General features: G+C 41.6%; 3 protein-coding genes across 9 annotated transcripts; all 3 read right to left on the bottom strand.

Moving 5' to 3' along the window:
• Window positions 1-158: 158 nt before the first annotated feature.
• unc93b1 (unc-93 homolog B1, TLR signaling regulator) lies at window positions 159-11,910 on the bottom strand. 5 transcript variants are annotated; one of them, XM_035183410.2, is made up of 14 exons: window positions 11,755-11,910; window positions 8,656-8,769; window positions 8,391-8,532; window positions 8,134-8,287; window positions 7,862-8,023; window positions 6,696-6,825; window positions 6,474-6,567; window positions 5,850-5,974; window positions 4,979-5,161; window positions 4,570-4,855; window positions 4,327-4,448; window positions 4,098-4,220; window positions 2,258-2,541; window positions 159-1,731 (listed from the first exon to the last, which is right to left on the bottom strand). In XM_035183410.2, the coding sequence occupies exons 2-13, from the start codon at window positions 8,767-8,769 to the stop codon at window positions 2,275-2,277; spliced, it is 1,902 nt and encodes a 633-aa protein (XP_035039301.1). In that variant the 5' UTR covers window positions 11,755-11,910; the 3' UTR covers window positions 159-1,731; window positions 2,258-2,274. The 5 variants fall into 5 exon arrangements, with proteins under 5 accessions (XP_035039301.1, XP_035039294.1, XP_035039327.1 ...); XM_035183403.2 differs by having other exon boundaries at window positions 159-2,541; XM_035183436.2 differs by having other exon boundaries at window positions 159-2,541; window positions 8,656-8,789; window positions 11,707-11,907.
• A 105-nt stretch (window positions 11,911-12,015) lies between these two features.
• On the bottom strand, window positions 12,016-16,203 carry timm10 (translocase of inner mitochondrial membrane 10 homolog (yeast)). The gene is made up of 2 exons (XM_035183448.2): window positions 15,978-16,203; window positions 12,016-13,967 (listed from the first exon to the last, which is right to left on the bottom strand). Exons 1-2 carry the CDS (start codon window positions 16,046-16,048, stop codon window positions 13,772-13,774), a joined length of 267 nt encoding a protein of 88 aa, XP_035039339.1. The 5' UTR covers window positions 16,049-16,203; the 3' UTR covers window positions 12,016-13,771.
• Window positions 16,204-16,312: 109 nt separating this feature from the next.
• LOC118124983 lies at window positions 16,313-26,122 on the bottom strand. Of its 3 annotated transcripts, none has more exons than XM_035183272.1 (7): window positions 25,991-26,122; window positions 24,348-24,463; window positions 23,193-24,238; window positions 22,584-22,679; window positions 21,014-21,500; window positions 18,367-20,304; window positions 16,313-17,059 (listed from the first exon to the last, which is right to left on the bottom strand). In XM_035183272.1, exons 2-7 carry the CDS (start codon window positions 24,448-24,450, stop codon window positions 16,746-16,748), a joined length of 3,984 nt encoding a protein of 1,327 aa, XP_035039163.1. In that variant the 5' UTR covers window positions 24,451-24,463; window positions 25,991-26,122; the 3' UTR covers window positions 16,313-16,745. The 3 variants fall into 3 exon arrangements, with proteins under 3 accessions (XP_035039163.1, XP_035039173.1, XP_035039180.1); XM_035183282.1 differs by having other exon boundaries at window positions 22,638-22,679; XM_035183289.1 differs by lacking the exon at window positions 16,313-17,059 and adding an exon at window positions 17,078-17,748.
• Window positions 26,123-26,165: the final 43 nt, after the last annotated feature.

Here is a 26,165-nt window from a genome sequence, read left to right as displayed (position 1 = left end):
CTGTAATGAAACATTTAGTCTTGCTATTCTTTGCACTGGTCATACATCCAAGTTTCCATGGCATTACGTGTTTGGCATCCACCACTGTCTGAATATAAAGTTGGTGACTTCAATACGTGCCACCCACCAGGGACAGAAACAGTCACAGTCAGCAGCAGTTGATTTCAACACTATTTAGTTGGTTCCAGTGAAGACAGAAACAGAATAACTTCACAGGGAGCAGTGCAGCATCACGTACCTTTGGCTTTTACAGTTTACAGAAAATCAAGATGGAATTAAATTGCAAAATTAAATGTTTAGTATCCACTATAGGATGTGGATTCTATTCATTTCCCCTACAGCTGGTCTCAGTAAACATTCATGCTTTCATTCCTTTATCAGAATGAACTAAAACCAAGCTCAACTCTAATGTCTAAGTATAGGTACTACAAAAATATATGAAATGACAGAGCATCAGTGTGAAAGCGCGACAGCTTTCAGTACTGAAAATAAAAAGCCTGCTAAGTCCAAGTTATTTTCATGAGCATGGTGTAACTTCAGAAAATATAAAAGTTCAGTGAAACAATTGACTGCCAGGAAATACAATAGCAACTGTATAATAAAGTAGAAACTGTGGGAATAAAATACGTTTTTTTTTATTTCATAATTATACTGGCTCTGCAGTGACGGCATCTTAATACTCCTTCCCCCAAACACAAAATCAGCCAATCGCAGGTCCCCAAACTGACCAAATGAATATTCCTCTTTCAGACATTTAAATTTGTCATATTAGCAAATGCATCTGAGTTACCAATAACAATTACAATGGCCCCATTCTATTCAAGCATCATGACAGTGACAGTGATCGAGCATCACCAGGACCCTGAACGTGTAAATGGAATTCAGCCATAGTTGCTTTTGTCTTTTACACCTATGCTGTGTAAAAATGTGAAAAAATGTCATTGGAGGAAAGGGCCTGTTGTTAGAGGGCATTCAGGACAAAAAGTTGTCTTTGTATCACAACAGATTTCTAAGAACTGCATTGTATGTAACAACCTTAAGCCTTAATTTTAAACATAGATTTTACAATGCGTTTAAATATTTGTAAGTACATGTGGACATCCTGATATGTTTGTAGTTTCAACACATTATCTGCTGTTAGTACCAAGTTCCTCACGTTTTAAATGAAATGTTTCTATGTCGATTGAAACACCACAAGGACATTTTTGGTCCCTTAATACCTGCAAAACTAATGTCCTTCCCATCAGCCTCAGCTGTACCTTCTGTTGAGTGCTAACTTGGCAAATGTCATCATGCCAACATGCAAACCTGAAATGATAAACCTGGTGAACAGAGACATACACAACCTCTAGAACTGAACACAGCCTCTCATTCAGCATTTCCTTTGTCTGCCTTTATGAAAAAATGAATCTTGTTCCTGTCGTTTAATTTCCATACTCTAAAACAAATCACCATCCACCACAGCAACCACTGTAACATTTGTACTGTAATCATTGTTTTACATCGATAACAAAAAAGTACAGCTCCCATGACAGCACAGCGGCAAAAGGGTCATCGTCACGTGGTTTAATTCATGTCCCTGGAAATCACTACACCCTCAGTTATTTATAGTTTTCCTAGTCATAACGTCTGCTGTCCACAAACATGTGCAGCGTTCACTGTCCTGTTGATGCAGACGTGTCGGAATTAGTCACGACCGCTCAGCTCACTCATGGACTCTTCTGTCGGGGCCTTACGAGAAATGGAGTTTGTTAAAGGTAGATAAACAACAAACATTGACCAAACAACAATATGATATCTTATAAGATCTTTAAAAACTACAATTCTCATAAAGAGATGAATCAAGCCACTCAATATTCTGTTGACAAAGGCTGAAATTGTATCATAGTTACAAATGTCAATTGGATTTTTAATTCAAAAAAATTCTTGGTTCCAGTTTTACTTTGGCGCAACATCAGTATATACTCAGTGAGTATTTTAACATATTACCCAGTGTGTAAAACCATCTGAGGCGCAGTCTGTTACAAAGCATTATGGTCCTTCCACTTTCTCTACCTTTTCATCTGGATGACAGTTGTGACTAGAGCTGATTTGAGCTTTTTAATTAAAACAAATGCTAGAAAACACATTTCTGTTTTTTCTAGAATGAAGCGTAAATATCTGTAAAAATATGAATGGAATCATGAACACAACCGGATCCAGAGCATCAGAATCTCTCTTCCTCTTCTGTACGTTAGTCATCTGTCCACCATCTCACCTCCTTTTTCTTTTCTCTCACAATCCCTCATGCTCTTCCCTCTCTCCCCCATTGACATTGGCGCCATCCCGATTCTGGTGGTGACCTGCTGCTCCTCTCCTCCTGGCTATAGGTGAGTCAGCTCCGTGGGCCCCTCCATCCTGGCCCCTTTCCTCCCTGCCCTCTGCTCCCATCTCTTCCAACACATGCTCTTCGTCCTCCCTGTTCTCCTCCTTGTCCTCCTCACTTCTCTCCGAGTCTGACTCATCTGAGTTGTCCTCTTCCAGGTAGCGGTAGCCTTTTACCTGCGGAGACAAATGTTACAATAATGAGTCACTCTGAAGAAAAGAATGGTTTTACAGTCACCTTTCTTTTAGTTTTTCACTAAAAACCTCAGACTATAATAAGACTTCTTCTACTGAAGGGTTCCTTCCACAGAATAGAGTACCAGACAAATCACTGCATGCAGGAGTTCAGATCTCGCTACAAAATGGATCAGTAGAGATTTTGTTCTGCATGACACAGAGAGAATAAAGTGTTTATATGCTGAGTGTAAAAAAGAAAACAAACTCTTCTATCTGAATGAGAAAAAAAGAATAACTCATAGATATGAGGTGTGCAGCCAGATGCAGTCTGTCAGATTACATCAGATTCTGGGCCGACTGTTAAAGCTTTAAATACAGAAAAAGATAATAATAATATCTTTATTTATGTAGCACTGTCGTAAGACAATAATATAAATAATTTGATTATCAAAGTAAATCCTAAATATTTTTTCTGTTGAATGACTGATCGACTAATCAGCTCAGGTCTGTATGTAACCAAACCCAAACGTAACAATAAAACAACTTTACAGTCACAGTGACACTGAAGGTATCAGGCCACGTTGCACTTAGCTGAACAGAAAAGGAGAGAAACCCCTAGAGTGGCAGATTTGACAGTCTAACTGCAACAGAGAACATCTGTGAACATTCATCAACACTCTCAACACTCTCACTGTGACCTCATTAACAATAATACGTAAAAACTTTCCGCTTCTAATTAACCATGTTCTTAATTAGTGCACAGGGTATTTCAGATTACAGGTAACCATAGCAACAGCACTTCTGATTACTGCGTGTAAAAATGCATTGTTATTTGCTTATGTGAAGTGGCCTCGTTATGAATGTGATATTACACTGAGATTTCCTAATACATATAAAAAATGTACAACTTTTCTATACATACAGTAAATTGTAGAAGTTCCCATTATTTATATATTTAATAGTGAGTGAAGTTGTTCAATGTAAAACTAATTGCTGCTCACTCATTCTGCAAAACCTGCCTCATTTCCTGTGGGTTCTTGTCTGAAATTAGATACATAAAGTACATGAAATACCATGTAATGAAATATATGTGCAGACTGATTCATGGTGCTTCTTCTATATCAAAAGAACAGCAATATCTTTTGACATTACATGATGATTTTATACAAATCACACAGTGGTATCAGCTGCCCCGGCCACACTGGCTGCATGAGTATAAACATCTTGCTTTTCTGTTGACTGAAGTTTTTTATTGTAATATTTGCAGGACCAGAAGATGCACAGCTTAATTCTGTTGATTACTGGTATTTGGTTGAGTACAAAGACCTACTTTTATTCAAGGAATTACAGTCGTCATACCAGAGACCTCTTGTCGTAGCAGACACCCTGTGTGACCAACAGATGCACGCGAGAGGCAGGAGATCATCAAGGTAACTTTACCATAGTTTGTCAAGTTGATGACACTTCTTCCTGTGCGGTGTAATCATTGGCTGACAAAATAAATCTGATAAAGTGGAATTATCCAGATTAACTCTTGAAAGCCTGTGACTGGTTACCTTGTGCCGTGGCCGAGGAATGCGAGGCAGTCTGGGGCGCACATCCCTGGCCAGCCGACGCTCCATCACACAGTAGCAGTAAGAGGCTATCAGTAAAGTGACCAAAAGGATGGAGATTTTGGCCTGAGAGGTGGGGACAACACACAGGTAAAGACAAAAATAGGAACAGTTGGAACATTTCACAAATGCACACTAAACGCTGTCAAACACAGACAGTCCCATACTGTACCCTCATAGGCAGGTGGGACCAGAGGTAGACTATGAAGATGGCGATGGCCTGGCACCAGTGATAGATGGTGTACACAAAGTCCAGACGTTCTTTTTCCTCCGCATACAGCATACTGAGCAGAGCTGACAGACACAGCAACACACACACACACACACACACAGGAGTTCATATACGGACACGTCATGTGTGAACAAAGTTATTGCACAGTACATACAGACACCCCCACCACAAGCCATTACTCACTGCTGAGGCCCGTCTTGTTCAGTGCGGTGCCGAGACCCCACAGCACAATGATCACCAGCAGAGGGCCCAGATACTGTTCGTAGGACTCGTTCGGCATGCGCTTTAGAGAGAACACCATGAGAGCCACCAGCAACACAAAGTGCACGGCAGCGCCGCTCAACAAACACACCCAGCGCGGGAGGCGTAGGCTGCAGAGGGAGAGGGAGGAGAAGATGGAGCAGGAGAAGCCGTAGACGATGATCAGGAGCCACAGCTTGTCCAGGCCCAAAATGCAGACACCATAGGTCTGTGGAGGGAGGGAAAGAATCAAAGAGATTAGATGAAACATACATTTAATTTTTTATTTTAATTTATTGGGTTGAAGTTACGCTTCTATTAGTTCAACAAACTCCTCTGACAGAAACGGTACCAGAGAGATTCCGCTGATGGCAAACAGCACTTCAAAGCCGCTATAGAAAAAGAAGGGGCAGAGGAGTCGCAGGCGGTAGTCCCTCAGGTGTTTGAATGGCAGCTGGAAGATGTTTCCCCAGCCGATGCTCCGCAGGTCAATCTCCTCTGTTGGCCTGTAGGCGGCGCCACACAGGACAAGGAACTATGGGTAGCAGCAAACAGCAATCAGGACTGACCATTGTGCTCTATACATGCTTTTCTCCAATGTGAATAATAAGGCAGTTCTTTCTGGCCAATCATAGGACAGAAATAGCCCTTTACAGAGCACAGAACAACTCCTGCAACACTGAGAGTAGCATTGGCTTTGTAATAGAATGACTGTAACTTCACTACGATTCACACTAAACCAGCTTTCTGAACTCTTCATTGTACATAAGTGTAGATGTGTGTGTCTTTGTGTGACAGACTCGACCAATGCATACCGGAGAGGTAAGAAGTCTCATTTCACTGTATTTACAAAGATCTAAAATGTTTAATTTGTTCTTAAATGCAGAGGGTATAAAAGCACAAACTAAGACTTTTGTTCTAAAGACATTTTGGAAATGTTTCCTAGTGCAAAACGGTTTCCTGAGAATTACGCCTCCAGGCGATGTGGGTCTTCTTACGAAAGCGGCATGTGTCACTATGTGTGCGTGTGTGTATCTATTTAATTATTTTTAATTTATTTTTAAATGCTTGTTTTTGTATCGTCTTTTGTTGCTTTTACAATTTGTCTTGGTGCCATTTATATCTCACGTTAAGTACTTTAATTTGGCTTGCTTAATTGCTATAAGTGCCAAACAGATAAACTTGCGTGTGTGTGTGTGTGTCTGCGTGTGTGAGGATCCTACAATGATCATGGACAGGAAGGCGAAGCCCATGAGGACACTCTCCACCTGGATGAGCAGCATGGAGCGAGGCAGTTTTGTCAGCACGGTGGTGTTGAAGCCAGGGATCAGTCCACTGACAACTGCACCTGATAGAGGAGGAGGAGGGTTCACACATTAGAGGAGTTGATGGGAATCTGACATATGTCAGTACTACATGTGTGTTTCCTGCAGAGTTTTCCATAACGAAAACATGAAGTAATAAAAAGCCTAATTGCTTAATTCAATGCACTCATGGGCTTTGCTTCTACAGTCTTACTTGGTCTAATAAGAACAGTAGCATACATTGGATAATGTTAGCTAATGTTAGTAAACTTCATATAGATATTGCTGCAGAACTGATATCATACACTAGTATATTTCCCTAAATTGATGACTGTGCTACTTGCCACTCTTACACCATTTTTTAGCATCTGCATCATGTCTTGATGCCGCAGCAGCTGCTGCAAAATCGGTTACACAGTCTCCCCTTAACTTTGAATGAATTATCTCATTGGATAGAAATGAGTGATTCCTCATACATAATTGTCATGTGGTTATTTGTAAATAATCATTCATCGGAGGAGGTGGAGTTCTGTGTGTCTTTACCACAGGCTTTGACATTGCAGAGAATGTGCTTGTTCTCATGCAGGTAGCTGTTGAGGACCAGACGCATGGGGAACTCCGCAAAGACAAAACTCAACTGTTGAGTAAAAGAGAAGACAGGGACCAGTGTGGTTTATTTTTTCTCTGAAAGTAGCACACAACAACTTTTCTCCTGTTAAAGACAGCAACACAGCATTAGAGAAGAAAACATGGCTGAGGACTCACGTGGAAGATGATGTGGAAGATTGACTGGAAGATGATGATGTAGCGGTGGCACACTCCTTTAGGAAGCTTCTTTTGCTCCTGCACATGCTCTTCCTTGTAGTTGACGTACTCGTAGTACTGCTGTGCCATCCTGCATGTGTTTGATAAGACAAGAGAAAAGCAAACACAGACATGTTTATGTATTTTTTTAAACACACTTAAGGTACAATGAGTATGTGTTAGTTTGATATACACTAAAGCTGCTTTCAGACATGCACCAAAATCAGTTGCTGCAGACATTTTCTGGAATTCTTTCAGAAAACAGTAAAAACTCGGATATTGTCTGAGTGATTCCATGTGAGAAGCAGCAGATTATCTCGTGAGGGAGTTAGCACGATAATAACATTTCAAAACATGTGACAGACGCAAAAAACGGAAAAAACTAAACAAATACAAATATCTCAGGATGGAAAAGCCATACACGGAAGATATGTGGTGATAAGGCCGATGCCGGTGTCAATATGCTGTCAACAAAAACTCAAGCAGTGAAGTGAGTCTCTCACCTGAACGCTCTGGAGTGAACGTGTCTGAGCACCTCCTGCGTTGTTCGGAGAAGGTTCTCCGGAGTTCATGTCAGAAAACTGCTTAAGAATGTGCCTTACATTTCTTTTTTCTGTTGCTTTCCGAATTCAACTTTAAAGAAGTGCTATAAAAAAAAACATCTGCTGGCTTAAACTTCAAAACTCACAAAAATCCAGAGTTTGTCATGTGACCAGAAGAAGTAGCCATTGGCTGCTTTCGCTGGCCATGAGCGGACAAAAGTGCCGTAATGGTCCATTCAGGTTGAGGGAGCCCTCTGTGAGCTGTTATGTGATGTAAACAGTTTCATTTGACTTTCAAAGCTTTGATGGTTACGTTTAAGCATTTTTGAAATGGTCAAGATGAATGGTTTTGTTCGATTGCAGATTTTCAGGTTTAGTGATCAGGTGAGAAACAGTTGAGTTGGTGAACATGTGTGATTGTGGTGCAGCGAAGGTAAGAACAGCAACAGCTCATCTATCCATTGAGATCCGAGCCACTGTTGCTGCTCGACCTTCACTGCGCTCTGTTTGCTCTGATGCTGTAAGGGTCAGACCTCAGCAGCTTGTGAAACGTCTTCACCCACCCACCTGCATCCTGTTTCTCACCTGGTGATGTAATTTCCCAAGGAGGCCCAGAGTGGAACTATGGCCACGCCAATGGCCACGGCTGACGGAACCAAGGTGTAGTAACGCTCCCAGTAATTGGTTGAGACAAAGAGGGCGTAGATTCCTGAAGCCAGGAACATCATCCACTTTGTACCAAGAAACCTGAAAGAGATATAAACAGAGTGTATAGAGGCAGAACAAGGGTGTCCATGAAGAGAGGTTATATTGTTATCCTGTTGTGTGTGTGTGTGTGTAAGTGTGTGTGTGTCTACCTGATGAGAACAGGGGTATACAGCAGGCCTATAATAGGTGTGACGTTAATGCCCATCAACATCTTGCGGTCAATGTCCTCTAAGCCAAGGTTGCTATACTTCACCTCACGGTACGTCATATCATAATGAAGGATCAGTTGCATTTGCAGAAGGCCTGTGGTGAACACACACACACACACAAAATGAATGTAAAAGAACCTATAAGGGTCTGCAACTCTTTGTATTTATCTGCCGATCTTTTCTCCTGTGAATCTCACCCATATATACACTGTACACAATCATGGCTCCAACACTGGCTGCAAGAACATTCTTGATGACCCCCAGCCTCTTCCTCCTGTAGTATTTCCTCTCCTCCTCCTCCTCATTGTACTCTGAGTGCGGACCCAAGAACTCCTCCATCTGAAGAACATGGGGGTGTCTGTTAATGTTTGGAAGGTGTTGATGTTTTATCACACTCGTGGAGGAGTGAGTCAGAATCACAGAGACTGTCGGTTCTTCCTTTCCCAGGACAGATGAGCTCACCTGGCCCTGCAGGTTTTCCTCTTGCCCCACATGCTGCAGTTCATTATTGCCGCCGTCAGGAAGTGCTACAAGATCAGCATCTCTGGCGTGCTCTTCTCCATCAATTGCCTCCATCTGGTGACCAAAAAGCAGAACTACGCCGGATTACTTAACGATTAACTGAACCTCCTGGAATCACCCAGATTTGCTAATCCCTGTACTGTTCCTGTGATGTTGTTCTTATGATATGCCAGCAGGGACATGGGTTGTCAGATCTGTTACAGCCTAATGAGAAAACTATTTGATGAAGTCTCACAGGCCACAAATATTCGTTAGAAATTAAGAATAAATTCTAAGGCTGGTTGTTATTTCTGAGGTCTGTTAGAGTTGATACCCGACAGGAAAATGAACACAGATTACAGTGAAAACAAGACAAGTAGAGTAAAGTAGAGCAAAATAGGGTAAAGTAAAGTTAAAAAAGTAGAGTACGGTTAAGTTCTATGTCATCTCCCTGACAAGACCTTACTTGCTTGTTTGGACTGCTACTTAAGTCTAAATATGTTTAATGGGCACAGTGAAAGCAGTATCTATAGTTTATGCTGAACCCTGCCTGCAGAGGACTGCAACATCTTTATGTTTTAACAGCCACTGCTGCTGCTGCTGGTCAATTTGATTGTGACAGTGAGTGAGAAAGTGACATTGAGGCAAAGAGCACTGTCCTCCGGTTCTTTCTGCTGCTCACGCCCCTGCTCTGACCTACTTCCTGTTTTGTAGCAGGCAGTTTCAACTTAAAATAAATCACAGATCCCAAAAGAGGATGCTCACCTGCACACACAAATTCTGCACACGCACTACTCTCTGTCATATGGGATAGGGGATGGCAGAATTGGCTGGTGGATGGAATTTTGGTAACACATCATACAGTGGGTTTGATACATTAGGAGATGCTGTTTTTTAAGTAATAGAGGTGACATTGTTATTAGTTTGTCGGCTAAGTGCAGGCACCTCAGGCCTTTGGGATTGTTCAGACGGAAAGTACCAGGACAAGAGAAAGAGAGACAGAGAGAAAGAGAGAGAGACAGAGAGAGATGTGAACATCAGCAGACAACAAAGGGTTTTAAGTGCAAGATCCTTTTTGCTTTAGCTTTTGCCAAACCTACAATTTATAACATTTAATGGATCACACAATTAATTGATTCATCAACAATATAATAGATTGATTTATAAAAATAATATATAATTTTATAATGAAAAAAATCTGGCTGATGAATAAAGAAACACACACAATGGTCATTCGTTGTTAACATAATTGAATTCCACTGAACACTTTTTAACAATGAGCATCTCTTAAACAATTGAGACACTACAATCTTCATGAAGGGGCAGTCTGAGGTCAAAGGTTAAATAGACCCCTGTGAGTTATTACAAAAAACAACTGTAAGAGTGATCCTGCCATTATTTATACATCTCTGTTCAAATCTACCACATCATATATGAACATCTGCTGTGCTTTGGTTCCTTTCATTTTAACTACAGCTGAACCACATTGTCATAAAAGAGGATATGACCCTCAAGATGTTCTCCAAAATCTACGCAATCAATAACTCATTCTTCCCTGGCTAGAGGCTGCGGGGCCCTGTACACGAAGTTAAATTCAAGAGTAAACTGTTAGTGTTGGAAGAAGTATTCAGATACTTGACTTAGAAAAAAAGACCTGCATTCAAAACTTTATTTAATGAAATTATGTAAGTATCATCAGCAAAATGTACTGGAAGAATGAAAAGTGCAGTAAAATGTTTTACTATTCTATCCGATAGTTTTGGAAAAATATTATCGCTGCACTGATGGGTAAGTTGTATTTTATTGCTGTAGATGTCTCTGTTTCTGTAGCAGTTTAATCTACATTATATTCTATGAGATCAGCATATGTCTGTGAGAACCATGTATCTCTATAAATGCTTTTCATGATTTCAGAAAGACATCAATATTAACTGGTGCTGCTATCATTAATAACATCTGTACACACACTCCTGTTGTTTTCATTATAACAACCAGTCTGACATATCTTATGCATGTTACAGAACTGTTCCTGGTCTCTCTCTCTCCCCCATTTTCCCCTGCTCACCCCAACCGGTCGAGGCAGACGGCCACATTGAGTCTGGTTCTCGAGGTTTCTTCCTGTTAGGAGTTTCTTTTCTCTCCAACGTTGCCAAAGTGTTTGCTCATTGTGGGAACTTTTGGGTTTCTCTATAATATTGTATGGTCTTAACCTTACTATGTCGAGTACCTTGAGATAATGTATGTACGGAATTGAATTGAGATTATCATAAACATGCAACATCAACACATCGGGTGGTTTACACACGGTCATCTGGAAAGTAACTAAAGCTGTCAGACAAATGTTGTGGAGTAACAAGTACAACATTGCAGTGCAGTAGTGGCTGAAAGTTGCACAAATGGCAATAATGAAATCACATCAAATGTGTACTTCAGTACAGGACTTGAGTACAGTTTACTGTCCACCACGATTAACAATCAGGAGTGGACTTCACGGATCTGGATCCCCCCCCCCATCCTGGGAATAACAGAGAGTTGTCTCCCTCAATATCACTGTAAAGATAGTTATATCATTTTGGATAGCATTGAATGCAACATGAAGCGTTTTTAAGTTTTGAAAGATGAAGCCCCCTCTCATCCTTCTTTGGTCCTTCAGAATCCCCAGGACAATAACAGAAAGATATTAGAGAGCTAATTCTTCCATTAAACTAAATCTAATTTAAACCACTAGATTAAATATTATAATCTAGAACTCGGTTTATGCGTGTTGCTTCTCTACTGCATATTTAGGACTTATTAGGGACACTAGTAAAACTATTACGGATGGCATAATAATAAACCAAATCTAGAAAAAATCTATACAGAAAATATTTCATACCCGATTCAAATATATTCACTTTTTAACCCGGGATAAATGTAAGGGAGCGCATGTATCTGTATCCTCCGCCATTGCAGTATTTCAGAACAATGTCGGACACCGAATTTAATAACTAACTCTTGATTAAACAGTCCTACCTGAACAGCTCGAGCTTCTCTTTCATCCACACCTGTGGATTCACTCACCGTGTGTATGTGTGTGTCCTCACGAGCACCAGTGAAACAGGGTGTCCACCTGACAGGACACGCCAGCTCTGTCCCCGGGTCCCTCCTGGTTCCTCTTTCAGAGCCACAGAGCAGCAACAAATACAAACTGGTTTCACGAAGGAAACGAAAGTAAGACTGCTTCACTTCCTCTCAGCAGTCATCCCTGGAGCTTCTCTTAAAGGTACAGGACCAGGCTTTAGTCCTGAGCACACCCCGAATGACTGCAGCTTCAAGTTCACATCAAGTTGGACTTTGTTTAATCAGAGTAACTAATGACAGTGAAAAACAACAGGAAAAAAAAAACATCACAGTGTAAAACATGGTCCACTGACATACAGCACAACAGACATGACGAATGATCAAAGTGCAGTCTGTCTTCCACTAAAGTCCATGTAACCACAATGACCAGGCTACGAGTCTGGGTCTGTAAGTAAACTATGCAGAGTGTCGTTGTAAAGCCCGACAGATATATGGACTGACTATATCAGTTGATATGAACCTTTCACAGTGAGTATCACTGACTTTGTTTACATGGACATCTATGTTCAGATTATTGACCTTATTCAGAAAAACACGACCATGAGCTGCTAATAGAACATTTCAATCATATTCTCATTGCCAAGTCACAGAGCAGAGCCCGACATGACTCACAGCGTCTGACGTTATTCCCCCAGTTTCAAAACCCCAACACATAATAGTTTAATGTATGATGCTACCATGTACCGTTTGGGTTGTCTTCTTTGGAATTTCCCAAAAGCTACAACTCTTTTTTGTTTCTCCGACTGGTTTCCACCCAGGGCATGTGTCGTAAAGCAGCTGGTAGCTGTCACAAAATGCTGTGAAAACTGTAATAGGATGTTATGGGGTTAAGACCTATACATAAAGGGACTAAGGTCAGAATACTCCACGTCTTAATTTGATTGTTTATTCCAAGGACGCCCCATTTCAGCTTCAAAAAGTCCATTACATGACAGTGACTTGTTCAGACCATTGTCTTAATCAGACTGATATCAGAATTTATGTCCATGTAAACTTAGTCAGTTTCTTTGAAAACGTTTTATTTTACAGAATAAACAATTCAGAAAAGTTGTATTTATTTACTTGTATTTGATTTTTATTCATAATCAATTATAATGAAGTTTATGTTTGAACTGTAAAATATGACGACTCAATTTCTTTCTAATAAGAGTTTGATAATATATAAGGAATCATTGCCAATTTTTTTATATATATGGGCCGATCTATTTGAAATGTTTTCACATCCCAATATCAGCATTAGTCCCCAAATCATTATCAGTCAGGCTCTAGTGTGTAAAAACTTGTGTTGGCTCACACCATACTTTCACATAATTAATTCAGTGCACACCCTGATCCATGTATCTGTATTTGATTTGCTGTATTTCAAGGTTTTGAACAGGAGTAATACTACTTAGTCTGCATAACAGACAACTCCACCTGAATATCAAGATGTGGTGCAACCTTGAGAAGAGGCCCGTGTTTACTTTCAGCCCTTTCACAAAGAAAAACTGTTCAAAGAGCGACTTAGGATCGAAGGTTGATTTCAGATCAATAGTGCTTGTTTAAACCGGCTGCGAGTACCACATGGTTGGTATCACAAAGGTTCAGCAGCAACAGCAAAGCAGCTGAAAACAAGCACAAAGTGGGACTTAAATAAACGTTAAATGTCCCAGGTCTTTCTTCTCTCCATTCAGTTTGCAGTTGACTGCTTGAGGACCAAACGAATCGGACTGGTCCAAAGACGCCGGTGGACGCTCTGAGCAGTTTCAAGGTATGCAGTAGTTCCACTGAGTGCGTCCTCTAACCCCATCTGCAGTTTGTCTCAACATTAATTTAACGGTTTTGTTTTTTTAAGTTTATCCACCCTTTACATTAAAACACCAGTCTCTCATTGCATAGAAACCAGACATGCTAAACCCATCCCGTAACCCGGTAACACCCGCCCCCCTGCCACATGTCATTTCCTTCATCAGTGTCTCTATTCGCCGCCGACAGCTGCTTTCCTCATCAGTTCCTCGTCCTGCACAGAGAGGTCTGTCAGCTTGCGACCCAGCTTCTCATGGAGGTCCAGGTATTTGGCCACGCAGCGGTCCAGGCACACCGACTCCCCCTTTGTCAGCTCCGCCTCCTTGTAGTGTGGCGGTACACACTTCCTGTGGCAGGCGTTGGTCATTCTGTGAGAAAAGGAAGCCAGGTGTCAGTCATGTTCTTCAACTGTTGTTTGTAAAGATCAATATGATTTAATGTGAAAACTCTTTTACCAGGGTATTCCATTGTGCCTGAGCATCTTAACTTGATGACCCACCAATAATCATACTGTCATTTGTTTATTGACACAAATTTAAGTTCTTCATTTGATGCATGTGTTGTAAATATTAGACTTTTGACAAAGATCCGTAAAAGATAATGCCATTTCAAACTCCTTTCTCTCACGTTGTGGATATTATGGCAAAAATGTATCAGTCAGTTATCAAGAAATAAACGCAGAAGAAGGCGGCACGACAAGATGGAGTAATTAAAATACAGAAAATAACAAAACAAGATAGAAATGGGACATTTGTGTCATGAAGTCTGAAAGATCTGATGCTTCTCCTCCATGTTCTCTTTAGTAGACATGTCAGTCACATGCTTCACGTACGGCTAACTGATAATGCATATAAAAACAGGAGGATGGAAATACTGCTCTTGACTGATATGATCAAAAACAGTCAGCTTACGATGGCCAGCTTACGATCTGCCCACAGCTGGATACAGAGCAGTCCTGCTTTCACATCCACAGCTGTCTACATACAGCATTAAATGAGTTCCCCTCAGATTATCTTGGTTCAGTTTTCGTTTCCACCTTTAAACAACCGGACCGAAGCTTCATCTCCACTCCATCCACAATCCTGTCGCTAACTCAACTTCAAATAACAAGCTCTAAAACAATTGTTCATCTGCTTTACACTCCGTGATGGCGGCCCATATCATAATTAAACCTCTGTACCTTTTACACTAGTACAGCGGGTCATACTTCACCAGTCAGGTCCATCAAGAATGGAAAAATGTGAGATGGCAACAAAAAGCATCAAGCTGAATTCCCCTTGTTAAAAAAAAATCCAGTTGGTTAAATCATTCCATCACCATCTGATTATAATGTCTGCTCAGTGATTTGCAGAGTCATCCCATTCAAAAGCTTGCTTTCCTTTGTGAGGGCAGTGATGAATTAGTGGGATCCCTTGTACAGTCAAACCGTCCATGAAACGACGTGTAAATGAGATTACTATTGACAGATCTGAATGTGAGTGATTGTAAAATACTGAAACACCGCAGTTGGACTCAGCTAATGATGTTCCTGAGAGAGCCCTCCTTCCACCTCAAAACTGAGAGTGTACATGATGGATCAGTCATCAGTGTGTTGTCGAAGGCCGAGTTAAAGGATGTCCGCAGGAGACTGACGAACTGTACGTTTCAAACATTTTTTGTTTCAAGCTTTACTGATTCACAGATACTTATTTCATTATTAACAATGTAACTTAAGTCCAAAATATATTAATATAATACATGCATTGGGCAAGCAGAGTGATTATAGATAAAAACACATATTGATATACCTCAGTCCTGTTTCGCTGTTTATTAAGTGTTTGTCCTTCTCTGCATATAAAGACGAGTTTAAAATTACAACCTTCACTCTGGAGCAAAATCCATTATTTTGGCCCATATCACCCGACCTAATATATTTGGAATATACACGCTGAGTGGGCCATTACTGTGTGTAGCCAACTTTAAACACATTCCTGCACAATGTTAGAAATATAGGCCAAAACATATTCAACATTAATTCATCCTTGTCAATTCTCCCATTTGTTATATCGGGCAAGATTGAGTGCTTTACAAATCAAAATCATATCCGGATTTCTCATTTGGTTTAAGGCACCTTCTTATTCTTGTGCAGGATCACATCAGCTGTCCACATCTGTGCACTTTTTACACTGATCAGTGACACGGTGCAAGTCACATGCAGCTCCTGGTATTAAAATGAATCAAAGCCGACCTCGATCAAAGAGGGACTTAATAGTGACATCTGTAGTTAGATGACCTCTGCAGGACCTTTGATGAAGACTACGATGAAGGCCATCAGACGGTTAGTGGTAGCAGCATTAATAAGAGAGCTAGCTGAGCAGTTAGCTTATCTTAGCTCTTACCGGTTGTACATGTCTGCCATCATCTCCACCTCTAGCTCCGCCGCCAGCTGCTGGGCCTTCATGGGATCCATGTCCGCGCTTCACCGCTGCTCACTGCCGCCTTCAGCCACACACTCAGTCCGTCCTGCCGAGCCTGCACAGCGGACAGTCGATCAGACTTCTACCGGCTGCTGCTGCTGCTTCTGTAACCTTCAGCAACGTAAACACGTGTGTACTGTTTCCTCCACGACTTCCGCTGTCAATAAAGTTGGATTCAGACGGGGGCGAAGAGGAAGCGCTCCCTCTGGTGGAGTGAGAACACAACCGTGGTTTTGCCAGAGGAAAAAACACTTGCATGAAAAGACAGACCGTTTTTATTATGGCCATAATCGTGTTTTTCACACAAATACAGACTCAGAATAAGGTTTATGTTACTTACACAGATGTGACGACACTGAGGTGCCTTTGATCTTTAACAGTCTGACCTTTCATATTTCACTCAAAATGTAAAATTATTACATTAACAAACATGTAAACAACATTAAGAACTTTTCTCAGACTTGTATAAACGCTTCAACATGTTGTTAATCAAAACTAAACAACTCTTTCAACGTAGTCTGCTGAACGAAATGAATGCAATAAACCTTTGATTCTTACATGTACAAAGCTTATTATACATTCCAGATACAAAGCAACAAAAATGCTTGGAAAATCTATTATTTACACACTTCACAACTGTGTGAACTTAATACAATCAGAACATAGAGAACATAAAACTGTATCTGAACTTTACTCTTCCTCATCTCCAGTCACATCAATCTCATTCACGTCTTCCTCCTCCTCCTCTTCATCTGGTATTATCTCCATGTTGTGTAGTCCATCCTCTCTGGTCTGCAGTTTGACTGGAGAGTACAGCAGGACATCCACCTCCTCCTCTTCCTCCTCACAGCCTGGGGTCCTGTTGATCCCACCAGCATCGAACAGACCTGGACCAGTTTTCTCAAGTGTCTGGGGCAGCAAGTAGTCATCTGAGGGTTTGTCTTTCTGAGGCAGGTCACTGCCGTCATCCTGGACGGCAGTCTGCTGTGTTGTATTTGACGCTCCTGTATCATAGGTTGTTCCAGCCAAAACAAAAAAAGATGAAGATAGATTATTCGGTCACTTTCCGAAGTTAGTGAGCCTTTTTTAAGTGATTAATTTTGTGAAGCTTCATCTTTTTGTCCGACATGCAAAACATGGCCACTGATTGATGTAAAAAAAAAAGCTGTGTAGTTGGGTCTCATGGTTACTTGTCATGTCTGTGACTTGTTCACAGTTCCACCAAAAACATATTTCCTCTCCAAACTTCTCAGTTGCTTAAAATATTGTTTTTTAACTGAAAAGAGATTATGGCAAATTTATGTAAGAGAATTTAGTTGTTCGTTGTTTTCCAGACAGCGCCGACCTCTATGTTGGGACCACACATCTAACTTGAATAGGGATACATTAGTGTTAGAGCTGAAATAAAAATATTCACAGATGCTGAACTCACACGTATGCAATGCGTTACCTCTTGAGAGTGGGCGTGCCAGACGCTTGGTGCCAGTGTGATCATCATAACAACAACAACAAATACTGTTATATGCTTTCAACACACAACACAGCTGTGTCATGCTAGCTGTCAATACAATGTTTAGGATAAGTGCACAGGAAATAAAATCCACACTCAGATGAACACACACCAAGTTCACCAGCTGCCTCTGGCTCCTTTTTCACATTGAATCCTTCGATTGGCTGGTGCCTCTGTTGCCACCTGAAAAGTTAAGCTCTGCTCAACTTCTGCAAGCAACACAGCCTAACGGAACCATAATGCAGTTAGGCAACACATGACATCACCCAATTAAAAGTCAAGGAAAAGTGTTTCAGTTGAATAATTAACACATACGTGCGAGTCCTGCATGAGTGCATTGTACTACACAACCACTACCTTAGACATTGTGCTGGTTATACTTAAGCTATGTAATAAGTGTAGTGTATTGGAGTATGTTTGGATTGTTGTAATACTTTTACATCAGGAACTTCCTCGGACTCGGACTGATACCACTAAAGCTAAACTGTAGAATATGTTTGTGATCTGGCTGAACTAAGCCTTTAAACAGGGTTCCACTAATACCTGAATAAAGGGAGTTATGTCTCCATCTTGTTTTTCATTAAAATAACATTGTTCTAATCACATTTTATGCTAAATAAGTGTAATTCTTCATATTACCACCAGATGACACCAACGTTTTTCAGCCAAACCAATAAATCAAATAAAAATGTTTTAATGGTTCATTAGCTGGAGTTCAGTTACTAAGTTCCTAAGTGTTTGATATGACATTTCTTAATTTCACTGAACACAACAAAAAAAGGGCAGAACAAAAGGTCTAACCTTCATCAGGGTTCTTCAGCGGCTGCTCCCTGTCTGCTGATAACTTGGACACTTCTTCCAAAGCATCAAAGGAAAAGGCCGGTAGCTTTTCACCACAGATCACACTGGTCTCCTTACTCGTAGAGCTGCCGCTTTCTTCTCGCTGTGATTTACTTTTCTCATCTGTTGATTCGTTGAAGACTTGATTGTGATTTTTATTGATTGTGACCACGGCCTGAGATTCTTCACTCCTTCTCCTGTCTTGAGGCTGAACAATGTCAACGTCCTTCACGAACACCTCAGTCGATTCTTTACATGTGCTGTCTAAGGTAGCCACCCCTTCACTCTCTGCCGCTCTTTCAGGTTTATTTGTTTGGTTTTCTTTTGACTTCCTCATCTTTAAGTTTTTACTATTAATAAGCTTCTTAAACTCCTTCAGAATAACCATTCGTGGCCGTTTGTTGACCCCAGGTATTCTTACGTCTGGGTTTATGTCAGTAATGTCTGCTTCAGGTTGGCAATCTATCTCAATGGACTTCTTCAGTGGAACCTCCCCTGCTTCTGTACTTCTATTCCGCCTCCTTTTTTTGCACCTTTGCTTTGTTTTGTCCCCCTTTTCCAAATCGTCCTTCGGCAAACTGACTGTCTGCTGATGACTTCCTTCATCGTGGCTGTCCTTTTTTTCCACAGCAGGGTTGTTGTTTGGAGCAGTAAGATCTGGAGGTTTTTTCTTTGAAGGTCTTCCACGTTTTCGCCGTACGACTTCTTGTTTGTTCACCACTCTCTGGGCCACAGATTGTGCAGCTACAACATTTTCTGGGCTTGTCTCACTCAGTGATTCTTGGATTATTTTTACAAAACCCCTGGTTTTGATGGGAGTTCGGTCAGCGTCCAACCCAGACCGCCTGCGGTTCTTTCTTAGACTTTCTGTGACGAACAACGACTGATTTGGTTTCCCAACAAATTTGGATGGACTGTTCAAAGCGCCTGCAGCCTTTTCTCTTTCCTTCGCCAGCACATTGTTGCTTGACAAACTGACTTGACAAATGCTCAAGTTGATTTTGCTCTTTGTTGCATCACTGATTTTCACGTCTTTGTATGTCAATATAGAACCAGCAGCATCTTGCTGATGACTGGTGGACTTTGTCTTCTTTCTTTTACGTGCGACTTTAACACCTGTAGTGTCAAGTTCTTTCATCTTCCTGGGTTTAGATTTAAGCTCCAGAGGATTTGGTTGATCAGCAGATGCCGTTTTTCTCTCGGCCACTTCTTTCGCAGTACAAGATCCTGTCCAGGTTCCTCCATTCGGCTGATTCAACTCCACATGTTCTTGTCTTAGCTTTGACCAACAGCGGCCATTTATATCCTGTGGTAAAGACGCACTTTCATTTTTTCTGTGAGTAATTGTACTCAGAGGGAACTGCAGTGATCCAGGGTTACCTGCGAGCCAGGGTCGCCTTTGTAGAGATGGCTGCTGCTGAAATTTATTGCCAATATTCATTGAGTTGTTGAGGACAAACTGATATTTTGTTGATGAAGTACACGGCTCTAAGGGAGAGAGACATCGAGGAAGTCGGAAATCAGCCATGCAAGGTAAGGGCAGAGTATGAATGGACTGTGGATCATTTCCATTTGTCAGAGGGAAGATGTCAAAGTTGTGCAGATTTGGTCGTGAAGACGGTTCCTGGAATGCGGGGTAATTTATTTTCTGCACAGTGGAGAAGAAAGCTGAGGGTATGAGTGATCTTGCTGTAGGTGCTGCAGGACATACACTTTCTTGAGTTTTGGACAGTGGCGTTCTCTGATGGTTCATTCCATCTCGTTGCCACATGGATCTGACAGATGAGTGATACTGTGAAGAGAACTCCTGCTGCTGTTGGATCAGGGCAGGGTCTGGTAGAACAGATGAAAGTGCGGAGCAGCTGGGCAGGTTCTGAGCTGTGAAACAACAGGGGATACCTGTACAACAGGTGGGAAGACTGACATCAGTCCATCATGAATTACCAAAGCTGCAGTGGTTCAATGTTAGGGTGGTGGATTTGGATAGAGGCTACATCCATACCACTACATTTTAGTATTACAACGCATCACTGTTGCTACGTTTACATTTGCCGACCACAGTACCCTAGAGTTTTCAACCGCCTAAAATAGAACATTTTGGAAACGCCGCTGGTGCCGCTTTAGATTGAAAACTCCGGGGCTGTGTGGTATGGACCGGCAAAAATGGAGACGCTACCTGTCCGCTACCTGTTCACACTGGCACGCACATACACAGTGAACATTAATGATCATGCAACATGCATTTTCAGTATGAACAGAGATTAATACTGAGACTGAGCTAAAACAGCTTGTGTGGACAGGTTTAATATTTATTATGGATGTAGCCTTAGATTGTCTGTTGATGTAATCGAATAAGAAGTGAGTGTACCAGGCAATACAAGATTCTGAGTTATTTTGACAGGACTGCTCTGTGCTTAAAATAAGCTGAAACAATCAATCGACAGGAAATCAAACAAGAACTAAAGTAATGTGAAAATCAATTCTTATTCATTCCGATTCTCAGTTTTGTGCTTTTTTTGTCTCAAATGTTAGTAAATATTATTTGGGTTTTTGTGATTTTCTGTTAACTAACAAAACTTATCTAAAGTAAACTAAAGCATCTACATACCTGTTTCTGTTGAGCAATTTGGTGTCCCCAAATCCTGGTAAAACACACACCCTGCTGTGCTGACACCAGCGTGCATATGACTGTGGCCTGCTTCTTTATGTGTAACAGGGATATTGCAGACAGACGATCCTCCGCCTTGGCTCTGCTGACCGTGATGAGACCCCCTGCAGTCCCTCTCCAGGTTGGGCAGGATGTTGAGGCCCATCATGATGTCCTCTAGCAGCTTTTCTATCTGCTCATCGGACTCCTCTACAGAGCCCTGACCCTGGAGGAGTGGGGAGGCCTCGATGCCATCGTTTTGGTTTGGGGTGAAGCAGTTGCTAGATGGCACTTGGGAGTCAGAGGAAGTATTGGGGTGAGGTGGTGATTTGGGGGAGTTGGTGGTGGCCGGCTGAAGAAAGAGGGAGTCTGGATTCTGCACTGAGCTTGGCTGGACAGTGGAGGGAGGAGGTGGGACGTTTAAAACCTCTGTGTTTGGCGTTTTGTCCTATAGACGAGTGAAGAAGATGTGAGAAAGAAGCAGATCTTCTGTTAGGTTCAGGGTGAAAATAAGATTCCAATATAAAATGGGGTCATTCACAAAAACAATACCATTTATAACTGTTTTCTGCTAACCCCACATGTACAGTTCAGACTGTGCTTCTTTTGGGATATTCTTTGAAACATACTTAGGTCCGTTTTGCTTACTATATTCATTTTTGCATTGGCTAACAAAACCCTTGGAAACTAGATTGTCACTCAGAAGAGCATGCACCTCAACCAAGGCCCAACAGTCCCCTTATGAAACTATGTATTTAAATTCACTTGACCAGGTTTTTATTGGGATCTGCACCAAATTGCACACATTCATAAATATCCTCTAAACATGCCTGATTATTTTCACAAAGAGCCATGAATAATACTGTGAGAAATCAATGAAAGTGTTGAAAAACATTTCATCTCGAAACGTGAACAAAATTTAATTGTCGGCTTTTATTTTTGTCTAATTTGACCTGTAGCCCAGATCCGCTGAATATGTGATGAGTTCTTTCCTTCCACCTAGTTTCATGGTAATCAGTCCAGTATTATTTGCCTAATCTTGCTAACAAACACATGGAGGGGGGTGTCAATTTTCTTTGGCAGACGTAACAAAGCAATTGTTAAATGTTTGTGTTGAAAATTGATTTAGAAAAATATTTTTCACTATTCTATTTTTTCAACTTCAATATATGGTAATAAACTGTGGTTTACATAACATGAGGGCATGTTTTTAGCTATTAAAGCTTTTATTGATGTTATGCAGGGGAGTTAATATGACCCAGCTTTGTAGCTGTAGTAACATATTAGTTTCAAGGTTAAATGTATATAGTTGTTTATGATAAAACACCTACATCTTATATACACAATGCATGATGAATGTGTGGGTGGCTGTCTTCTATAAGCTTCACTTGTTATTCTGTCAAAACACTGCCCTGCGCCAAAAAGACGCATTGTCCATCTCATACTGGACGTTATAATAAATTCATGTTATTTTAAACACACCATATCATCTTGTCAAATCATATATAGATTCATGGTCATACTTATCCACCTGTTTCAGTGAGGTGAAACTTGACAGGGTGTCATGTGTGTCTTGCCCACTCACCACCTCCCACACTTCTCCTGTGGTCCTCCTCTTCAGCTTCACCTGCACGCAGGGAAGAAAACGCCGCAACGATGAGAACGCAGAGTTAAAGGCGCTCAGAAGACATCACAAACACATCACATTCAAGTCGTGACAACTTTGTCATGAAAATACATTTTCCTTTCCTTGCGTTTCTTTTTTCATGAACTGAAGCGTGGAAGGGAAAATAGAGATGTGAGTAAACTTTAATTTAAAAACTTTAAATTTTAAAAATGTGTTTGCAGCAAATCAACACTGGTGTCTGCCCTTATCACTTAAAGCTCTCTTGACATCTTAGTCTATGTCTTCTCCATGTACGGCTCTGCTTTATAATTCTGAGATTTTTGTATCCTTTTTTGTTTTTTCATTTTTGTGTTTGTCGAAACATCATCAATATATCCACTCGCTTGCAGGGAATCGTGTGGAGGATGCGTTCTCACATAAAGCCCCTCTTGACTGTCAGGAGATTTAGGAGGACGGTGCATGTGTCAGTGGTGATAATATACAGTAGTGTCAGAGTTTATGTACACAACTAACCTTGACAGAAATCGGAGTGGTCTCTGTCATCTCCTGCATCTGTTTCATCTTGGCCAGGCTCTTCATCCCGACACAGACGTGCCTCTTGTCTGAAGACTTTTCTCTTTCTTCCTCTGGTGTCTCATCTCTGTTAAATTGGCTTGGCTGCTCTGTATCTCGTCTGCTGTCAGTCGTCTCACCGTCTCTTTTTCCATTCTCAGGGTTTGTCCCATCCTCTGCCAAAACCTGTACGCTGTCCTCAAACTCAGACAACTGCTGGACGGTGGGGTCTTCCTGATGCCTTTGGGAGTTTGAGTCATCATCAAGAGAGAGCCGGAAGGTCAACATGTCGCTGGACAAAGCTGGAGTTGACGTGCTATCGGTCACAATTCTACAGGAATTGCTTAATGGAGAGTTTCCATCACTTGGTGCACCACTGTGCATGCTGGGAATGACTGGGCAAGACATGGAGGAAAATTGTTTAACATGTGTGATGCTTTGGGGTTGCAACATGACAGGAAAATCCAAACTTTGAGCTCCAGGCTCTGGGGTTGGAGGTGTAGCTTGTGTGGAGCAATCAATAGACCTGACCAATGACCTTTCAGCAGCTTTAACAGTCTGTGTTCCTGTAGATGTACAACTTCTCTTTTCAGCTGGAGCATCTGTATCCTTCCTTTCAGCCATCTCAGCTTGAATTTGTGCATCTTTCATTGTCCTGCTTTCATCCTTCCTTCTCTTTTCTGCTTGAAAGCCATTCTGTCTTTCACTCTCGGGATTCTTCCGCCTCCTCTCCTGGGGTTCTGCCCTCCATATTCCCCCCTCTTTGAGATCTGTGATCCCAAACTGGCGGGCTAACGCCAGCACGTCATTCTGCTCCACGCTCCCTTTTACCTCCAGCTCGCCAGAGTATAGCAGACCAACCAGCTTCAGCAGGGTCTGGGCCTTCACAGCCTGGAGCTGGAGCTGATACTTCTGGCCGGATGGAGGAGATGGGCAGGACGACAGCTTCCAAGACAGGTAAGGGCTGAGTGCTGCAAGAACGCAACTGTGGGCGGGCACTGAAATACCTTCACAAAAAAAAGAGGTGATTAAAAAATAAGTTTATATATTTGGTTTCACTTGAATTTAAACCGTGTGCTCCATCAGCATTGTGTTTTTATAAGCTGTACGGCTCACCCTCCGTTTGTATCAGGGTATCACAGAACTGGGAGTTGTTTTGCTGTCTCTGCAGCTCTCCCACAAGCTGCATCTCAAAGCCGGGCCACCAGTACCTCCGCATGTCCACATAGGAACTGGGAGGACAGAAAAAGGTGGAGGACAAGAATGAAGGATTGGGGTTAAAAACTGTTATGGACGAATACACAAAGATCCAGAACACTCACTCGTGGTACTAGTGGTACGTTACCTATATTTGCATATGTTCAGGTGAAGCTATACCTGTATACAACGTGTCTACATTCAAAAATCCACACTAGCCCTATGCTGGTGGTCTTGAATTTCTTCCTTCAAGCTCACGTCCTCTACCAGAGGGAGCCTGAGGGTTCTTTGCAGTAAGTTAGCAGTTCCTAGGACTTCCCTCTTCTAGACAGAGATCTCAGATGCTGTTCCTGGAATCGGCTGCAGTCCCTCTCTCAGTTTGGGGTTAACAGCCCTGAGTGCTCCAATTACCACTGGCACCACTGTTGCCTTCACTTTAAAAAAAATTCTCTAGCTTCTCCTTCAGCCCTTGGTATTTTTCAAGCTTCTCGTGTTTATTCTTCTTGATGTCGCTGTCCCGTGAGATCGCTACATCTATCATAGCTGCCGTCTTCTGCGGTTTGTCAACCATCACCATTTATCTGTCTGGATCTGGAAGTCCCGCAAGATCTTAGCTCGCTCTTTCTCAACCACCTTTGGAGGAGTCTTGTGCTCAGCGCCTGTTCTTGTGCAGCCATGATGAGCGACTCTGTGCTGTCTTTTCATCAGCCTTTTCCAGACACTTCTTCTATCTGCATTCATGTCTATTACTTATTATACATTTGCTGGCCAAGCATTTGTTCAGGGGCTCTAAATGGCCCTCTAGTGGTTAAGTTCAGGACGTCACTTATCATTATGATGTTGGAGTGAAGTCTTTGTTGAAAAGTTGATTGTTTATTATATTTTGTCTTTTCTATTAAGTTCATGTAGTTTTTTTGTTTGTCTATTAGGGCTAGACCTTTAAGGAGATGGTTCGTCTCAAGAATCCTCATGAATAAACTTGTACCAACATCTTGATTATAATGAACAAGGAGGTAACTGTGTGCAAATATACACTCTGAGACTTTGTAATGTCACTACAGCTGAGTATGGCTCGGCACGGCTCGGTTCACTTTATTATGATAGCAGGTGATGGCTCGGCCGCACGTGGTGCAGTAGAGCTGCGCTCGCGCTACGTTAGCATTGACGAACTTGATTTTTAAACATCTTTACTTTTACAGTCAAACTCATATATATACCTCTGGCGCCTGCTTTAGCCACATGCTTCAACTTGACGAATCATCTCCACAATGAGTTAGACGGTAAAATACAGCTAGTAGCATAATTAAACACTATGCGGCTGGTAGCTAGCTAACTTATTAGCAGAGAAGGGGGGAGGGGGGTTGTTCAACAGCGTAATTAAATATGCAATGACCACTATATTCACAAATGATTCTTTAAAAAATGTAGCCCATTAGGTTTTATAAACGTTATTTGAACTTTAAAACAGTGCAACTTCAACTATTTAATTAGCAAGTTAGCTAACTTTATAGTAAAATTCACACATTGGGGCTAAAGCTTCGTAGCTGGAAAAGGGCACTTACCAGTATTTCCCTGTCGCAGTAGATTTGTGTTTTACACTTCAATTCAAGCGACATTGAGCTAAACCTGTGAAATAAAGTCAGAGGCTCTGGATGCTGAACACGTCTCCTCCTCACCTGAGATACTGAGGCGATGACTGACAGCGCCACCTTCTGGACGGGTCACCCATCACGAAGT

Source organism: Hippoglossus stenolepis, chromosome 2 (assembly GCF_022539355.2).
Source record: "Hippoglossus stenolepis isolate QCI-W04-F060 chromosome 2, HSTE1.2, whole genome shotgun sequence".
Classification (NCBI taxonomy): domain Eukaryota; kingdom Metazoa; phylum Chordata; class Actinopteri; order Pleuronectiformes; family Pleuronectidae; genus Hippoglossus; species Hippoglossus stenolepis.
The sequence above is the reverse complement of the archived record's forward strand: the minus strand, read 5'-3'. Positions and strand labels throughout refer to the sequence as shown.

Excerpts from the sequence above, each read along its gene's own strand:
- unc93b1 (XM_035183403.2), bottom strand. The coding sequence starts at position 8,769 with ATGGAGGCAATTGATGGAGAAGAGCACGCCAGAGATGCTGATCTTGTA. Across the intron at positions 8,533-8,655 it reads AGGAAAACCTGCAGGGCCAG|ATGGAGGAGTTCTTGGGTCC; the intron begins GTGAGCTCATCT and ends CATGTTCTTCAG. Across the intron at positions 5,975-6,473 it reads CTGCAATGTCAAAGCCTGTG|GTGCAGTTGTCAGTGGACTG; the intron begins GTAAAGACACAC and ends CTCCTCTATCAG.
- timm10 (XM_035183448.2), bottom strand. The coding sequence starts at position 16,048 with ATGGATCCCATGAAGGCCCAGCAGCTGGCGGCGGAGCTAGAGGTGGAG. Across the intron at positions 13,968-15,977 it reads ATGGCAGACATGTACAACCG|AATGACCAACGCCTGCCACA; the intron begins GTAAGAGCTAAG and ends CTTTTCTCACAG.
- LOC118124983 (XM_035183272.1), bottom strand. The coding sequence starts at position 24,450 with ATGCGGAGGTACTGGTGGCCCGGCTTTGAGATGCAGCTTGTGGGAGAG. Across the intron at positions 21,501-22,583 it reads GTTTCACCTCACTGAAACAG|GACAAAACGCCAAACACAGA; the intron begins GTGGATAAGTAT and ends ACTCGTCTATAG. Across the intron at positions 17,060-18,366 it reads GCTGAAGAACCCTGATGAAG|GAGCGTCAAATACAACACAG; the intron begins GTTAGACCTTTT and ends CCTATGATACAG.